This window comes from Euprymna scolopes, chromosome 5 (genome assembly GCF_053919585.1).
Source record: "Euprymna scolopes isolate OS-2025 chromosome 5, ASM5391958v1, whole genome shotgun sequence".
NCBI lineage: Eukaryota > Metazoa > Mollusca > Cephalopoda > Sepiida > Sepiolidae > Euprymna > Euprymna scolopes.
Window position 1 is genome coordinate 26,139,053 of NC_136486.1, and position 18,077 is coordinate 26,157,129.

The 18,077-nt window shown below is 34.5% G+C and overlaps 1 protein-coding gene across 1 annotated transcript in view; it reads left to right on the forward strand.

Annotated features, from left to right (window-relative positions):
• LOC145276746 (cilia- and flagella-associated protein 161-like) overlaps positions 1-18,077 on the forward strand; it is a 174,255-nt gene that overhangs the window by 40,800 nt on the left and 115,378 nt on the right. The window contains exon 4 of the mRNA XM_080127977.1: positions 17,313-17,394. Within this exon, the coding sequence (XP_079984103.1) occupies positions 17,313-17,394 (82 nt within the window). The remainder of the gene's footprint in view (positions 1-17,312; positions 17,395-18,077) is intronic.

Consider the following 18,077-nt stretch of genomic DNA (forward strand, 5'->3'; position numbering starts at 1 on the left):
CTTGCCCCCCCCCTTCGCTACTATGATTTTTTAAAACACCTTCGCCTTCTTTTTTTCTTTTTTCACACACCTACAAACACCCGCGCAACGCAGGGCACCTCTACTAATCTATATATATATAAAGGGCAAAATGTGTGTGTGTGTGTGTGTGTGTGTGTGTGTGCCCAAAATTTTCAACATGCACAACAGATGCTCATGAGATCAGTATCGTTTTGAAGCTAGATCCTTCAGACAACAAATATCGAAAAATCGGCTAAAAACATTAATTCCTTCACTCTCAACTGGACAGTTTTTTTTACAAGGAGGGATCGGATTTTGCACCAACATTTTCACAAGTCATCGTTTTCGTCGGATTGACTACGCTTAATTTCACCGCTTGCAACTTTCGGTTGCATGATGGAGACGTTAGGTTTTTTTTTCCTCCTCCACGTAAAGGGTTAGAGCCTGCCTGCCTGCATGCCTGCCTACTATCACTTTTTTTCTAAAACACTCTCTTCACCCAAACTGCCTACTGTTGTTTTGATCCCCCTCCCCACTACTACCACTTATTATTCCCCCCACCCCCACCTTGGGTTCCTTACTACACCTCCACACACCCGGGCAATGCCAAGTAAGCCCGTTAGTGTAAATATAAAATGAAGACAAGGTGAAGACGAGGAGCTTAATAAAATTTGAAGAGAATGTAAGCTTAATAAAATCTGAAGAGAACTGTAAGCTTAATAAAATCTGAAGAGAACTGTAAGCTTAATAAAATCTGAAGAGAACTGTAAGCTTAATAAAATCTGAAGAGAACTGTAAGCTTAATAAAATCTGAAGAGAACTGTAAACTTAATAAAATCTGAAGAGAATGTAAGCTTAATAAAATCTGAAGAGAACTTTAAACTTAATAAAATCTGAAGAGAATGTAAGCTTAATAAAATTTGAAGAGAATGTAAGCTTAATAAAATCTGAAGAGAACTGTAAGCTTAATAAAATCTGAAGAGAACTGTAAGCTTAATAAAATCTGAAGAGAATGTAAGCTTAATAAAATTTGAAGAGAATGTAAGCTTAATAAAATCTGAAGAGAACTGTAAGCTTAATAAAATCTGAAGAGAACTGTAAGCTTAATAAAATCTGAAGAGAACTGTAAGCTTAATAAAATCTGAAGAGAACTGTAAGCTTAATAAAATCAGAAGAGAATGTAAGCTTAATAAAATCTGAAGAGAACTGTAAGCTTAATAAAATCTGAAGAGAACTGTAAGCTTAATAAAATCTGAAGAGAACTGTAAGCTTAATAAAATCTGAAGAGAACTGTAAGCTTAATAAAATCTGAAGAGAACTGTAAGCTTAATAAAATCTGAAGAGAACTGTAAGCTTAATAAAATTTGAAGAGAACTGTAAGCTTAATAAAATTTGAAGAGAACTGTAAGCTTAATAAAATCAGGAGAGAACTGTAAGCTTAATAAAATTACCAAATAATTTTGAGCATAAAAATATATCTAAAAAGAAAAACACAAAAATTATGCTCGGAGATCGGCAAGCTACAAGGGAGGAGAAATATAAATTAACACCTGGAGATAAGTTAAACAAATTTTGTTCGATAAAATAAATAATACTAAAAAAAATAATAACAGAACTATTTAATTCTTTACTTAGAGAAAGGCAATACTGTCTACCGGCGATGTTCAAATACTTAAAGAGGGAGAAAATTACACGACAAGGGTCATGAAATAGGTGGCTAATTAGATCAGGAAAAAGAATCGGAAACCTCTGCCAGGGACCAGTCTGGTGGAATACCCTGGAAAAAAAAAGGTTGGTTTTGAATTGAAAGTCATGTTTAATTTTAGAAGAGTCTCTGATGGGTGGCTAATCTATCTAAGTCCTGGAGATTAAAAAGAGTTTTCAGTTGGTAGCTAATCTGTTTAAGCCTTGAAGATGAAAAAGAGTTTTTGGTGAGTAACTAATCTGCAATAAGTCCACAAATTTTAATAAGGCACAAATTTTTTCGATTCCAATACCTATTCTGATACCGCGAAATCATTTTTTCGGTTCCCGATTCGATTCCGATTAATTGTCTCAGCACAAATATCCATATACTGTTGAGATTTTATATCTTTCTGATTTAATCCTGCCTGTAAGACTCATATTACACATGTATATTCTTATATTATTTCTATCCATGAAACGCATGTCCTCAACACTCACTGTGTTTTCATCTTTTTGGTTTAGTAAGCCAACATAACCAGTGAAACATACGATGGGCGTTCAATAAGTAATGCTCCTGGCCTATTTTTCCTAGCAGTAGAGAAACGATACTTGGCACGGTTATTAGTCTTTCTCTACTTGGGAACGACCCAGAGATACACATTTCACCCATCGTTTAATACAGTTCTGGAGACCATAATTGTAGAACACTATAGATTGGTTCTTTAACTATGATGCGATTAAAAAAAATTAGGTTGCATCACCCAGAAAAAAGTGGATCACTGTGTGACACTCAATAGGCTCCATTTCACACTTGACTCTGTTCAAACACCTGTAAATCAGAAACCATAATAAGTTAAGAGTTGTAATTTGCCACATAACAAATAGAGATATAAATCATTGCACATGTAAAATTTCACAGACAAAAGGAAGTGGATCAGAGGTATTAGTTATTGAATGTTCCTCTTATTGTCTGCCCACTTCCTTTATTTTTCCTTCACAGCTTTTCATTTAAGTGCGTGATACTTAAAATTTAGATATTATACAAGCCCCCCCCCCCGCCCGATAACCTTTTTTACTTAAAAAAAAAGCATGAATTTAAAATGTTTTCAGTTGAACTCATGTAAAATATTTCTCACAACCGTAAAAGGAATACTCCTCATGCTCTGATAAGCAAAGGTGTTTCCTCACTGCAATCATACGTTTCTTCTCAGAAAATGTACTTTTATATTTTTAGAATATGTTTTGTGCTTTGTTTGCTTTTTTTTTTTTTTTGCTTTTTTTTTTTTTCAGGTAGTGAACCTGAATAATTCCTAATTTTTTATACATGAAATAAGCGCGAACAAGAACTATTAAGATTCGTTCTTCCTTTCCTAGTTTTTTTTTTTTTACTTGGGAGTCACGACTTATCAAAGCTCGCAGGTCACTCGAGGATAATGATTAATGAACGTAAGGTGGTAGTGTAGTAATCGTTAATGGTCTAGATCAGGTAGAATTTGATTATTTATGAGGGACGGCTCAACAAGAACTTGTTTACATTGGATTTGAAGGCTACCATGTTGTATTCAACCGGGAAGCAACTATACAAACTCAATACTTACATTACATATACAAACTCAATACTTATATATACAAACTGAATAATACTTTATATATACACACTCAATACTACATTATATATATAAACACAACACTTATATACAAACTCAATATTTACATTATATATACACACTCAATACCTACTTGATATATACAAACTCAACACACATTATATATATATAAACTCAACACATATTATATATATATAAACCAAACACACGTTATATATATAACCTAAACACTTACAATATATATACAAACTCAATACTTACATTATATATACAAATACAAACTGAACACTGACATTATATATATAAACTCAACACTAACATTATATATATAAACTCAACACTAACATTATATATATAAACTCAATACCTACCTGATATGTAAAAATACTAACTCAACACACATTGTATATATAAACTCAACACACATTATATATATAAATTCAACGCATACATGATATATACAAACTCAATACTTACATTATATATAAACACTCAATACCCACATGATATATATAGACTCAATACTTACATTATATATAGACACTCAATACCCACATGATATATACAGACTCAATACTTACGTTATATATAGACACTCAATACCCACATGATATATACAGACTCAATACTTACATTATATATAGACACTCAATACCCACATGATATATACAGACTCAATACTTACGTTATATATAGACACTCAATACCCACATGATATATACAGACTCAATACTTACATTATATATAGACACTCAATACCCACATGATATATACAGACTCAATACTTACGTTATATATAGACACTCAATACCCACATGATATATACAGACTCAATACTTACGTTATATATAGACACTCAATACCCACATGATATATACAGACTCAATACTTACATTATATATAGACACTCAATACCCACATGATATATACAGACTCAATACTTACATTATATATAGACACTCAATACCCACATGATATATACAGACTCAATACTTACGTTATATATAGACACTCAATACCCACATGATATATACAGACTCAATACTTACGTTATATATAGACACTCAATACCCACATGATATATACAGACTCAATACTTACATTATATATAGACACTCAATACCCACATGATATATACAGACTCAATACTTACATTATATATAGACACTCAATACCCACATGATATATACAGACTCAATACTTACATTACGTATATAAACTCAACATTTACATTACTGTGGAGGACAAAAGAGTTTGCAGATCTATTTTTTCCTCATTTCATTATTTATTTTGCTTTATTTTTTTGTTTCACCTCTTTCATCGTTTGCTACTTGTTATTCTGTTTATTTTCATTTCTAAATTTTACAAAAAAAAAAAACCCCAGAATTTAATTATTGTTAAACATTTTTCTCTTTTTAGGTGAGCCAAAATTTATGCAGGTAACCTAAATTTATTAATGATAGCTAAAAGAAAGATGTTGACAGATAGTGCGAAGGGTGACATTGTTAAATTACTTGCTGCAGAGAAGTCTACATTAGAAATTTCAAAGCTTTTGAAGCAAGATCATCGAACTGTGAAACGTTTCGTCATTGACGGCAAAGATAGAAATAAAAAGTGGCAGACCAAAGGTGACTTCACCACGAGATTTTAGAAAAATCAAGAGGAGTGTGCTAGCAAATCCACACAGCACAAGCAAAGATATTTTCGACCATGCAGGAGTGTCTGGCATCTCTAAAAGGACCCGAAATCGGATTTTGAAACAAATAACGGACCGGAGAACACCAAAAAATGTCGTCGTTTGAGTGATATCAACTGTCAGAAGCGACTAGCATGAGCCACTAAATATTTGAAAACCAATTTTCAAAATGTTCTCTGAATTGATGAGGCTAGAGCAACCCTCGATGGCCCCAACGGTTGGACCAAAAGATGGTTTCTTAAAGGCAATAGCCCACACTTGCGATTCAGACGTCAACAGGGAGAAGGGGGAGTGATGATTTGGACTGGGATTATTGATAGTGAGATTTTTGGCATTTTTCTTGTCCTTGAAGGTGTCAAAATGAATTCTGTGAACTACTGCAAGTTTTTGGAACAGAATTTATTGCCCTGATTGAAATGATGCTGTCAACCAGAATCTCATTATTCAATAAGACTAAGCTCCAAGCCATGCCTCTCGGTTAATAAAAGCTTGGCTTTCAGCACAGGGGATCTCTGGTGAACGTCTGATATATTGGCCACCTCAGAGCCCAGCTTTGAATCTGATAGAGAATCTCTGGTGGATTCTGAAGAGGAAAGTTTACAAAAACGAGCATCAATTCAGCAGTAAAAAAGACCTTTGGGAGAGAATTAAGGGGGGTATCTTCTAAAATCACATCTCTGCAAGTGCATAAATTAATATCCTCTGTTGATAGGAGGCTGATGGATTTAATTAAGAATGGAAGAAAGCGCATAAAAGGTTAAATTGTTTTAAAAATTGTATTGTTCTGTTAATTGTTATTTGAGCAATAACTGTGGTTTTCTTGTAATATGTTATCAATATATGGTACTATTATCATAATGACACAATGTTTCAAATTAAATTATGTTTAAAAATATTTATTTTGAAATAAATGAGTCTTGCAAACTTTTATGGCCCATATTTCTTCCTGAAATTTTTTTAAAAATCCATGTTTTTCCCCAGAATATGATTATTTGGTTTCCGTTTTTAGGAATTTCTTTTATATATTTACATATCAAAAATAGAGTAACATAGCTATTATATCGGAAAACATTGAAGCATAAATTTATCAGTATATACGTTTTGCAAACACTTTTGATCCCCCCCACAGTATATATGCACACTCAATACCTACATTATAAGTATAAACACAACACTTATATTATATACAAACTCAATATTTACATTATATATACACACTCAATACCTACTTGATATATACAAACTCAACACACATTATATATATATAAACTCAACACACATTATATATAAAAACTCAACACATAAATTAATATACAAACTCAATACTTACATTAATATACAAATACAAACTGAACACACCTTATATATATAAACTCAACACTAACATTATATATATAAACTCAATACCTACCTGATATATACAAATACTAACTCAACACACATATATATATAAACTCATCAAACATTATATATATAAACTCATCAAACATTATATATATAAACTCAACACACATTATACATATAAACTCAACACTTACATTATATTACAAACTCAATAGTTAAATTATATACACACACTCAATACCCACATGATATATACAGACTCAATTATTACATTATTATATATAAACTCATTATTTACATTATATATACCGATGGGGCATTAGAATACGCCGACTGCCCCCCTGCCGAGGGTAAAAGTCCCTCAATGGGGGTCCTGGATATGACCTTAAACTATATCCAGTGGTGAGGCCCCAGCTTGTGGGCTTTGGGGAATGTGGAGCCACCCTTTAATTACCATTGCTCCCAGGTCCACTCTGACCCGGAGTGGTAGTATCTGTTAGGGTCACAACTATGGGTTAAATAGAAACCGACGTGAAAACAACAAATATATTCTATTAAAAAAAATTTTCTTCAAAATCTTTGGATTCGGCATTAAATAACCGTAAAAGGGTTGATATGCCGTAAAACAAAAACAATCAACCAACTAACCAACATTATATATACACACTCAATACCTACATTATATATACAAACTCAACATATATTATACAGTACGTATATACTAGCTGGTATAATATATAATGTATTTTGTAATAAATTGATGAAACGAATCTAATATTTTTATTGCACATAAACGTATAATTTCTGCAAAACTCTTTTCTCTCTTTTTTCTTTTCGTTTCTTGTTCAGTAAATTTCTCGCAGATCTACTTTTCTTTCTTTTTGACTTTTCTCAATTCAATTTTCCTTCCATGTTTTTTTTTTTCAGTGAAACTGCAGCTTGTCTTCACATTCTCAGCTGAACTTCGTAATCATCGTTTGACTTTCTGCAGATTGACGGATCTAATTCTGCTGATCTTATTACATCAAAATCCTTTTCACTTTTTTTTCTTGATTATTCTGTTGTCTGCGATTTTTTTTTCTTTTGCCAATTCTATTCTTCTCGCTAATTCCATGCAAAATCTTCCCTGTTTGTCCGTTTCACTCTTTTTCTCTTCTTACGCATCATCATTTAATCGATAGTAAAATTCCTACCATTTCTGGAATCATTAGAAAAGTATATAGCAAAGAATACTAACTCTTCTTCTTCTGTAACGTAGTAAGGAAACCCCAACACGTTGTAGCCTCAGTCGCAAAGGTTTAAAAGTATAGCTCCCTGAAAAAGGGGTTATCTTTTCTTCAGATACCCCAGAAATAATTTTTCCTTTCTCTGAAAGGGTAGGTTTCTTTGTCTTTCTTTCCTTTTCTTTTCCCTCTCTCTGAAAGGGTTGGTTTCTTTTTCTTTCTTTCTTTTTCTTTTGCTTTTCCCTTTCTCTGAAAGGGTTTAACTTCTTCAATAAATGGTGTATTTTGAAACACCAATTATGTCTCTTAGTTTTGTCCCTTAAACAGTTATCTCCCTTGGCCGGACATTTTTCTTATAGAGTTTCCCCTGACTCAACACCGGCAGGTTGACCAGTGTTTTGTCCCCTATTCTAGCTGCCTTTCTAGCCGCATGGCTCGGTTTTTTATCTCCCATTATCCTTCGCTGTTTTAAGCCATCTCCGGTAAGAAAGTAGACAAAGAAAAGCATCTGTATAAGTTTTGGTGATGAAGATGAGTTTTTGGTGGGTAGCTAATCTGTAAAAGAACTTCAACTCACTTTTTTATAACAACGGCATTTATCTCCTCATTCTCCCGCCATATGTGACTTCACGTTACAGCTGTGACGTCTCTCACGTGATTGTCTTCACGAACGTGCACTTGAAAGTCATCCACATCTCTAATGAGATCATCTTCTTGAACGTGCTCTCTTCTTTTTAACGTCTTCTTTTTCCTTACTGGGACGTCATTTCGCTCACAGCTCGGTACTTACATATAACCATCCGTACTGTGTTAAGCATCTACTAATGAGTTATCATTTATTGAAGCTAAGAAACACTCGAGGATAATACTAAAGAACAAAATAGAGGAAGTAAGAGTCACGAGGCTTCTAAAAGTAACTTTCTACTTCCCATTGGCAAACACTCCGCAGATTCCTGCTTTGATTTTCTTATTAATTTCATTCAAAGTTTTCTCTTTTACCACGTTCGCTTTAGAAAAATATGTTTTCAGCATAATTTCTGTGGAATTTTTGTTTATCATATGCATTGCGTATACTTGTACATTTTTATATTAACTCTATCTGTGTGTGTGTGTGTATGTCTGTGTGTGGTGTGTGCATGCGAATCTGTCTGTGAATTTGTTCCCTATGGAATCGGAATCGGCTGGGCCGATTTTAAAAAAATTTCACAAGAACTTGATGTGTTTGTAAGTGTTCTTATGCATCAGTATGCATCTAGCGGAACCCTGGGATACGGTAGCTCTAGGATACGTTTTTGTTCAGGTTACAATGTGGAATACAATATTTTTTTGGCCCCGGTTACGGGATTTGCCCCACCTTACGGTGTTATTCATAATGTTATTTGATTATATACATGTGTATCATATATACTGTACTGTATTTTGTTACTAATTTTTAATGCCATATTCCGGGATTCTACTGTATCGAAAATCTGATTAATGAAGTAAGTCCAATTTTTACCAAAAATTAACACTTTTATACAACCTAACATCACAAGTACAATTGAGAAGTTTTATCCAAAAAGAAAAAAAAAGAAGAAAATATATAGAAATATGGTTAAATAGCAAAATATCTATTAAAAAACATTAAAAAAATATGCCATGGATTTAATAAAGAAAATGATGAGTTAGTGATCTGTAATTTGTTGTGAAGTCTCATTCCACAAAAAATCACTTTCACTTAGGATGTTGGCAACCTTCACCTGGTCCTTCTCGTAAGTACCCAATGTCCTTATAGAAAACTCTGACTACAAAAATATCAGGGAAACTAATGCCAACAATATAATTTTCGGATTCATACTATATGATGATGATCACTTATATTAATTGTCGGCATGGTTTTTGGTAATATTCAAGTAACTGTAGAAGCAGTTTACAGGGTGGAACGATAAAATTGTCTTCTCTCTCTTTACTGTCTCTGTCCACTGGACGCTCCAGCATTGCCGATATTCACCGGAACATAACTGCCGGCCTACCTTTGACAGCCCAAATAACTTTCAACTCATCATTTTCCTTACTCTGACACTGTCCAACTTTCTGCAACTGAAATAAACCTTTTTCATTATTGTTTTAAAAGAGGGTTTTTTTTTTTTGTTTCGTGCTACGTTTTCGTTTACTATTAATTTATAGAGGTTCATTTCACATCTCCAAAAGTCTATCTGTGTAGCATTTTCAACTGTCCCTATTAAATTGTAACCCATGCATAAATATCCTTTTTAATCATCATACTTATAAATTCCGTACAGACACCAAACAGATTTACATTATTTCTTGTACAGGGAGGAACGATAAAATTGTTGCCCTCGAAAAGATGACATGATTCCATTTCCATTTGATGAAAACTGATTTTCTTTTTTGTTGCAGACCATCTACTAGTTGGCCAGTTATGTACAAACAACCCCAAGAGCAATAGAAGCCTTCTTTCATGTCAAAGTGACACAATGTTCAACGAGTGAGATCAGAGAGGCATTGTTGTACCAATCATGCTCTCTACCGATCCAAGTTATAACAACAGGACCATTGCCAGCACCCTCAAAATGCATTACTGGATTGCCACAAATAACAGGGACGTGCTCAGGTGATGAAAACAAAGTTTCCAGCCACAGTTATGGTTTTTGGTGTGATTTCAAGCGAGGGTCACATCATGCCACCTGACATCTTCCAAATCAGTTTGAAAGTTAACACAAAATTGTACCTGGATGTGCTGAAGAGTGTAACCCCCTGGTGTAATCAGGTGGCCGCTGGCAGACCCTGGGTATGGCAGCAGGACTCAGCGCCAGCCCACAGGTCAAAAGAGAGCTTCAGAAAGAGTGCTACGTCTTTGTACCCTTCTCTCACTGGCCATTATCCTCCTCTGACCTGAACCTGCTGGACTACTTTGTTTGATCATATGTCAAAAACATCACCAACAGCACCAAAGCCAATTTGATCGTCACCATCTGGCGAGTATTCGCCAAGCTCCTGCCAGCACTTGTGGAAAAGGTATGCTCTCAGTTCCGGATCTGTATCGAGGCAGTGATTGAGGCTGAAGGTGGCTACATTGAATAGATGTCAGCTCTACTACATAATCAAACTACCTGAATTGATTTTTTCAATAAAATTTAAAAAATAAAGCTGTAGTGTTGTTTTCTTTAGGGCGACTGTTTTATCGTTCCACCCTGTATTGTTAATCAATTATAATGCTGTTTTCCCAGAGTTAGCCAGTGAGGACAGCGTCTGAAACCTTCTTACCGGTGGTTGAGGATGCCGATTTTTGATTTGCACCTTAGTCCAAAGATGCAGCAAATATGGTATCTCTTAGTGTAAGCTGATACATACATACTCTCCTCAGTACAATCACTAAAGTGCTCAGCTTCAAAACTCTATGGTATGTCTCTTGCCAAGATCCTGGCTGGGTTTGATTTCTGATGAAAAATGCTATTTTTATCATTAGACGAAACAATCTCCACCTTGAAAAGAAACCAATTATCGAAGCACAGAAAAAAAGTGAAGTAGACATTCGTTTTCATTTCTGACAAGAGTAATTAATTTTCAACCAACAATTTAGAAATATTTCAGAGAGACCTCTATTAAACTTATTATTGCACTTGTGATGTGATGTTAGATTGTATAAAAGTGTTAATTTTGGTCAAAATCGAACACTCCCAGACACATAAAGTACATTTGTTTGAAATTTCATAAAAATCGGCCCAGCTGTTTTGGAGTCTATAGAGAACGAGCTTACACATTGTTTTAATTCACTATTGAACGAAAAAAAACACTTCTTAAGTTAGCTGGTGTCATTCAGCACAATGAACAGAAATTGCATGAATACTTATTGAAATGATTTTAAACAATTAAATTTGATATTTTCAAGAAATAAAATTTATTAATGATTTAAGAAAATCTATTAATTTATTAACATAATTTTAACCCATTTTTTAAATGTTTTTTTTTTTATTTACAAACAAAACAAACCATATTATGTTTCTCATTTTTTAGATGAAAATTGATAATTCGCATTATTTGGATTATTTAGACTACTGTTCTCATCTTGAGTGTTATTTGCACAACGCTTTAGACAATGTAACCTCTGATTTTCTTCAGGTGCATATTTTCGAACTCCGGAATATTTCTGTCAAACTTAGGAATCTTCAACGATCTGTAGTGTAGTGGATAAAGTACTTGGTAAAATTCAGTTGTCTTCTAAAGGTTGAAGGTTCAATCCTCACCACAGGTAACACTCAAAATACAATTGTAAATTACTTAGTACGTCTACCCAATCATGACTAATAGATTTATCTTACTGTGTGTTTCTAACTGCTTATTTAACGGACTATTGTCCGTGTGTCCTAAATGTCTTAACAGCTCACAACTTGTCTAGTGATTGTGGGTGCGTGTGAGTATTACATGTAATTCACAGTACATTTATAATGATATACCTGTTGCTGCATGGCCGTTGCCTGGGGTATTCGCCAACGTCTTGGGGAGCCGGGTTCTGCTATAACACGCCGCATGCAAGACAGACACAAGACGATGTATGTTTTTATATATTGGTATATTTCACTTCTAGGCATCTCGTCTTCTGCAGTTTCTCGTCTTACCTCAGCTTAAAACAATACAATTGTGAATTACATAGTACGTCTACCCAGTCATGACTTATAGAATAAAAGCATGCTACTCCTGTGGATTAAATAAAGAGTTCTGTTTTAAATTCTGTGCCGATCCCAAGTTAGAGAGAAAGATTCCAGAGTTCAGCAAGATACACCTGAAGAAGGTCGGAGGTTGCCAATTAAAATGAAGAGAGTAGTTAAAAAAAAGATCCAAATAATACAAGCTATATTATGAAGATTGGATTTTTCGAACTACTATTGCTATCTTGGAAGTTACTTGGATTATTTAATCCACTGAGGTAGATTGTTCTCGTTTCGTCAACCATGACAGGATAGAAATCTTAATTTGAACCTTCAACGTCCACTACCCATTGCACCACTTTGTTTTTATCTCGTCTGACAATAAAACATTACGTTTTACTTATTTTGGTTAGGATTCAACCTTCGGTGACCTGTGTCTGTGGAGGTAATTCTTCTTGCTTAACCCTCTTAGCACAGCTGTCACAAAATTGCAACAAGTCTACCACCTCTAATAGCAGACAATACTATACATGCAGAACTGGTTTTATTTGCAATATAAGACACACTAGCACAAATATGCACAAATAGATTTAACAATTGACTAATATATGCATGAGAAGTGACAATTTTTTATCAGCAGATGTTCAAACTCATTGTAAATTCAAGATGGCCGCCATCACAATGTGCAAATTAATCAAAGTTTATAATGTATTTTGATAGTTCTACTTTTTTTATTTTTTTTTTTTTTTTACACAGTGATCACCACTTATCAAGGCCCGGAAGCCACTCAGGGATAAGGGTTATTGCAAGTATATTACGTTAGTGTGGAGATTTGATGAATGTTTACTTAAGGGGCCGGTTCATTAGGAATTTGTTAACGTTGGACTTGAAGACATCCAAGTTGTAGTCTGGTGGGAAGCAGGCAGACGGAACAGAGTTCCACAGGCGTGCAGTTCTAAGAAAGAAGCTTTTTTCATGGAATCCACGTTTTGATTTAGGCACAGATATAGAGTGGGGGAAATTTTTCACAGTGGATTCAGCTAGACGGGTGTTTTTCGTGAAAGATTGGCGAGGGGGGACGAGAGATTGGAGTTCAGACGAGCACTTGCCATGGAAATAACAATAAGACAAAGACAGGCTCGCAACGTTTCTTCTGTGGGAGAGAGGCTGCAGGGTAGAGAAAAGAGCATCCCCCACTAAGCCACGAAGTCCATTTTGTACTCTGTCAAGGCAGGATAGGCTGTTTTTAGCAGCTCCTGTCCAGATATGGCAACAGTATTCCATCCTTGGACGTACTTGGCTTTTATATAGATAGAGAATTGCATCAGTAGTGAGATATCTTCTGGAGCAGTAGAAGGATCCCACCATCTTTCCAGCGACCTTGGCATGTTACGCATGTCATATACTTTGTTTCGGGTATACAATGAAAGGTTAAGCTTATAGAGTCATTTTAAAAATAGGTTTTAAAAATAATTTTTCTCCAAAAAATAATTCAGTGCTCAGATGTTGTGTGGCGACAGAATCAAGTAATTCCAACAAATGCTTAAAAAGCAAATGGTTTTAACTACTACCTTTTTTCTTTTTTAGATTTATTGAGATTCGCTCTCTTCATCAAGTTGGTTTTCACAGGAACGTGTGAACTAAAAATATTTTCTAACCAATGAAAATCGTTTCAAACCCCAAGAAGTAACGTTTCGATGTGAAAAAGGATAGTGTAGTTTTCTTGAAGCATTGTGCATAGTGTGAAAGTCACTGCAGTTTGTGGAAAATACCATAGACTTGAGTTAGTATATAAAAAAACTAGCTGGTCGCCCAGTGTTGCCTGGTCAGTGTAATTTATGCAGATTGCATATGTAGTATAGAATTAATTCTCTATTTATTCTTATATATTATGAGAAAAAATTTGCTCGGTGGATTAATTCGCAAAAAAATTTTTTTTAAAATATTAATGATAATGTCGTCCATCAAATTCTGTCTGTGTTTGTTTATAATATCACGTCAGCTGATATTTGGGCTTGACAATCTCAAAATAATCTTTTTTCTGTTATAAATAAAATATAAGAATTTTTAAAGGAGAATATTTTTCATAACACCGACCGATCCAACTTAAAATATTTCCCTGTAAACATTCTTCTTATTTATCTATAAGAGAAAAACAACAACAAAAAAGAAACGTCTTCAACTGTTTGAAATTTCCCACAAACTGCATTGACATAGCCTCCAAACACAACTCCTTTCACGTCTATGTGAAAATGGTAAGCCGGTGCAAATTTAGAAACTTCTATAAGAACGGGACAACAAAATCTTTTTATCTTTCTTTACCCAAACGCGTGTCTGCATTATGAACGTTTTCATTATTGAAAGTAACTTTTAGATTCTTATCTCTTTTATAAAAGTGCTTTTTTATAAAATGTCCTTTTTCTCAATTTTTCCTTTATAAAACTCTGTTTATGTTTTAGGTAGTAAGTGTGTAGCAAGCTGCTACTACTACGAGACTAGGCTGTATTCTCACCTTTGTTCTCTCTTTCTCCCTACTCTTTTCTCTTTTCCTTCCTTTCTTCTTATGCGTCATCAGAGGTTCCAGCCAATGAAAAGCGAGAACGATTTACGTGGGACATTCGAGTGAAGGAAACGTCCTTACTTCCACGGCGACTAGAGACAGAACACACGCCTCACTCCTCAGCTCCCGTTAGGTAGCCAAGAGGAGCATTGAACATTAATACAGACTTTACAAAATGCACTGTCTTTCTTTGTAACCCGAGTTTCGGAAAACACACATATATATTGGATATATAAAACCTCATGAATTCATAACAAAGTCGCGTTACACATCCTCATTTTTATAAGAAGACAATGTCTTCTTTTACCAGTATTTCTTTCTATTTCAGCGCTCCAGTTCTCCCTGTTATCGGAGGCGCCCCAAAGTGAGAGCCTTCCGAAATGGTGACCTCTAATTAGTACCCCTGTTAATGTATGGTAATAATACCATAAGTGTTACCTGTGTAACGCTACACAGCCTTTCTAACAGTTCCAAATAATATGTAGGGTTTCACAAAAGAACAAACGGAAAAAATTTTTTTTTTTAGCTATTTATTAACGGTTGTTTCATCACTAGACTATTGACACGTATTTTTCAAGCCAGCAACAATATAGTAGCATCCTTGCTCTTCCTCTCAGTTTCCTAGTCTGCAGTTATAACCAGCTGTTATGTCTGCAGCTCATCCCATGGCACACGATAGTTCGATAATTTTTATTAAAAGTTTGGATTGTATCTTGTTTTTTAAAAGTTCCCCTTGCACCAACTCATGCTTAAAAGTCCTGTCATGCCACCATGTGACTAAGTGTCTTGCGCCAGCATATGCTTTAAAGCCGCTGTCACCATCATGTCTTTTTTTCCTCTCTTCCTTCTTCTCCCTCCTCTGCTATGACGTAACCTCATGCTACGGCTTGGTCATTTGCATACATGTCATGCCGCTGCTCCCACATAGTGTTACACCTGGTGACCCTTCTATTCTCTCTGTTTTATTTATTTCCAATTTTTTATATGCATGCATACCTGTCTATATATATATATATATATATATATATATATATATATATATATATATATATATATATATATATCTTTCATTTTATTCTTTGCTAAAACATAACTTTTATACCCAACTCATATTAATTGTTGGTGTGGTTCTTGGCACTATTCAAAGATGCTATAATAAGAATAAGAAACAACAAAATGGAGTTTCATTCTATATTAATAAATAACTTTATTTGTCATCTTCGTTAGTAGCGTGTACAAGAGAGAAACGGGTTAGTAGGTGGAAATGTTCAGTGTTAGTGTGCGTTTGTATTTATAGTAGTTGTGAAAAGAGTTCCTGATGTGGAGATGAAAACTAGATATCTGACAATTAGATATAGGTCAGGCCTGTTAAAAGAGAGAGAGAAAAGTGTTTAATGGGTTTACGTATGTAGGAGCGTGCGTCTGATAGTAGAGACAGGGCAAAGGGTTGGTATCTCCTGGTAAGAAAGAGTGTGTGTGTGTGTGTGTGTGTGTGTGTGTGTGTGTGTGTGTGTGTGTGTGTGTGTGTGTGTGTGTGTGGACAAGAGCAGTTCTTTAGCATGATAAAAAATGTTTGTTTGGGTACCGCACGTGGAAATAAATGTGAATTTGAAGAGAGCCATTGTTAGCTTGTTGTACTCACGTTCAGCCTGGGGCCAAATCTCCAGGCTAAGTCTGCTGCCATCTGGAGCCAGTGACAAAGAGTGATTTCACCTTCTATGTATTCAGTCACGTGATTGAGAGCTGGCTTGTGATTGGATAAACCAGAAAGAAAATATCTTTTCAATTGGTTTTCATCTTTTTTTGCATTATTTACATTATTTACAGTTTGTTGTACTTGAACAATATTATTGCATATTAAAAAAAAAAGAGTGATAATATGTTAGATGACAAATGAGTTACTTCCCTTGAATCAATACAGGAAGTGGAAACCATCTTTCAATTCGGTGTCAAGTTTTGGATTGTGAAGCCTATGGAAATTACTGGAGTGGGAGAGTGCTGATAAGTTTGACTGCTCCAAAAAAAAAAAAAAACAATGATGAAAATGATAAGAAATCTGACCACTGTTCACCTCGAAAATCAAGACAAAGTTCTTTGCGAAGTTCTAAAAATTATAAGCCTACTGACACTGAGAAAAAAGAGGATAACAAAGTGGTATTTGTTTTTTAGATCTTTACATCAAGTGGCTTCATACATTGTCTGGAGCGGTTTCCGTTAAGCAAAACACATTTTGCCTACCGTGATAGAGTGAAAATGCCCAATAATCACATTCTTCACAATGCTTTATTGGTTCAAAGTTCATTACGATTTTTTATTAAAACATGTCGCTATTTTGACACGAATAGGTCCTCATATAATGTAGTCACACGTTTACATGTGTTAACACGTAGACATAGGACCCAACACGTTGTAGACTCCGTTGCAAGGAACATAAAAAGGAATAGGAAAGAACTTCAACTCGTTGTTTTAGGGTTTAACAAAAGACCTTTATTCTTCCTATTGTTGATGAGACAATCCGTTCATGTATTCATTTATTTCTGCTTTCAGCTGTGATGGTACACCTACAGGTCAACCTCTTCGATATATTCAGCCATTTTATTTGAAGACAATGGATGGCAGTGGTGGGAATGTGAGTAGAAATACACCATTTTTTTTTTTTTTTGTCTAGCATTTGTCAATCGAAGGGAAAATAGCAAATTTTGGGGATATGTTACTCATATCTCATGAGAAGTTTTTTGGTGCTTGTAGGGCGATAACATGTTCAAAGGCAGGGTTAGGGTTAGGGTTAACATGTTCAAAGGCAGGGTTACCTCTCATGCTTTAACTCTGATATAATAGTTATCATGTCTTCACATGAGAATAATAAAATATCACATGCCAGTGGGCATCTTAAGAGAGAGCAGTGGAGGCATCGACAAGCCATGTATTTGTCTGTCACGCTTGAGTTTGTTTTTTCACATTTTTAATAAGTTTTAAGAATTACGTGATCATGCTTTATAAAAATGTGGGTGATTTTTGAGACGATGGACATTTGCTTTCAATTTGAGTTGGATTGATTCAAGTGTTTTGAAGTTATTTAATAAATGCAATTTGCATAACATATCCAAGCACAATATATCTTTATATGTTTATATTTTGCCTTAATTAAAACATGAGGATATAAATTACAATTTTTTTAGGTGAGTTCAAAATTCCAATCGATTTCATTGATTACATATTTTATCCAGCGAGGTAATTTTTACCGGTAACCTACAATGCACCAGTTTCGCATTTCTTAAAAAATCTTAAATTCAAATTGATGTCTAGATTTGT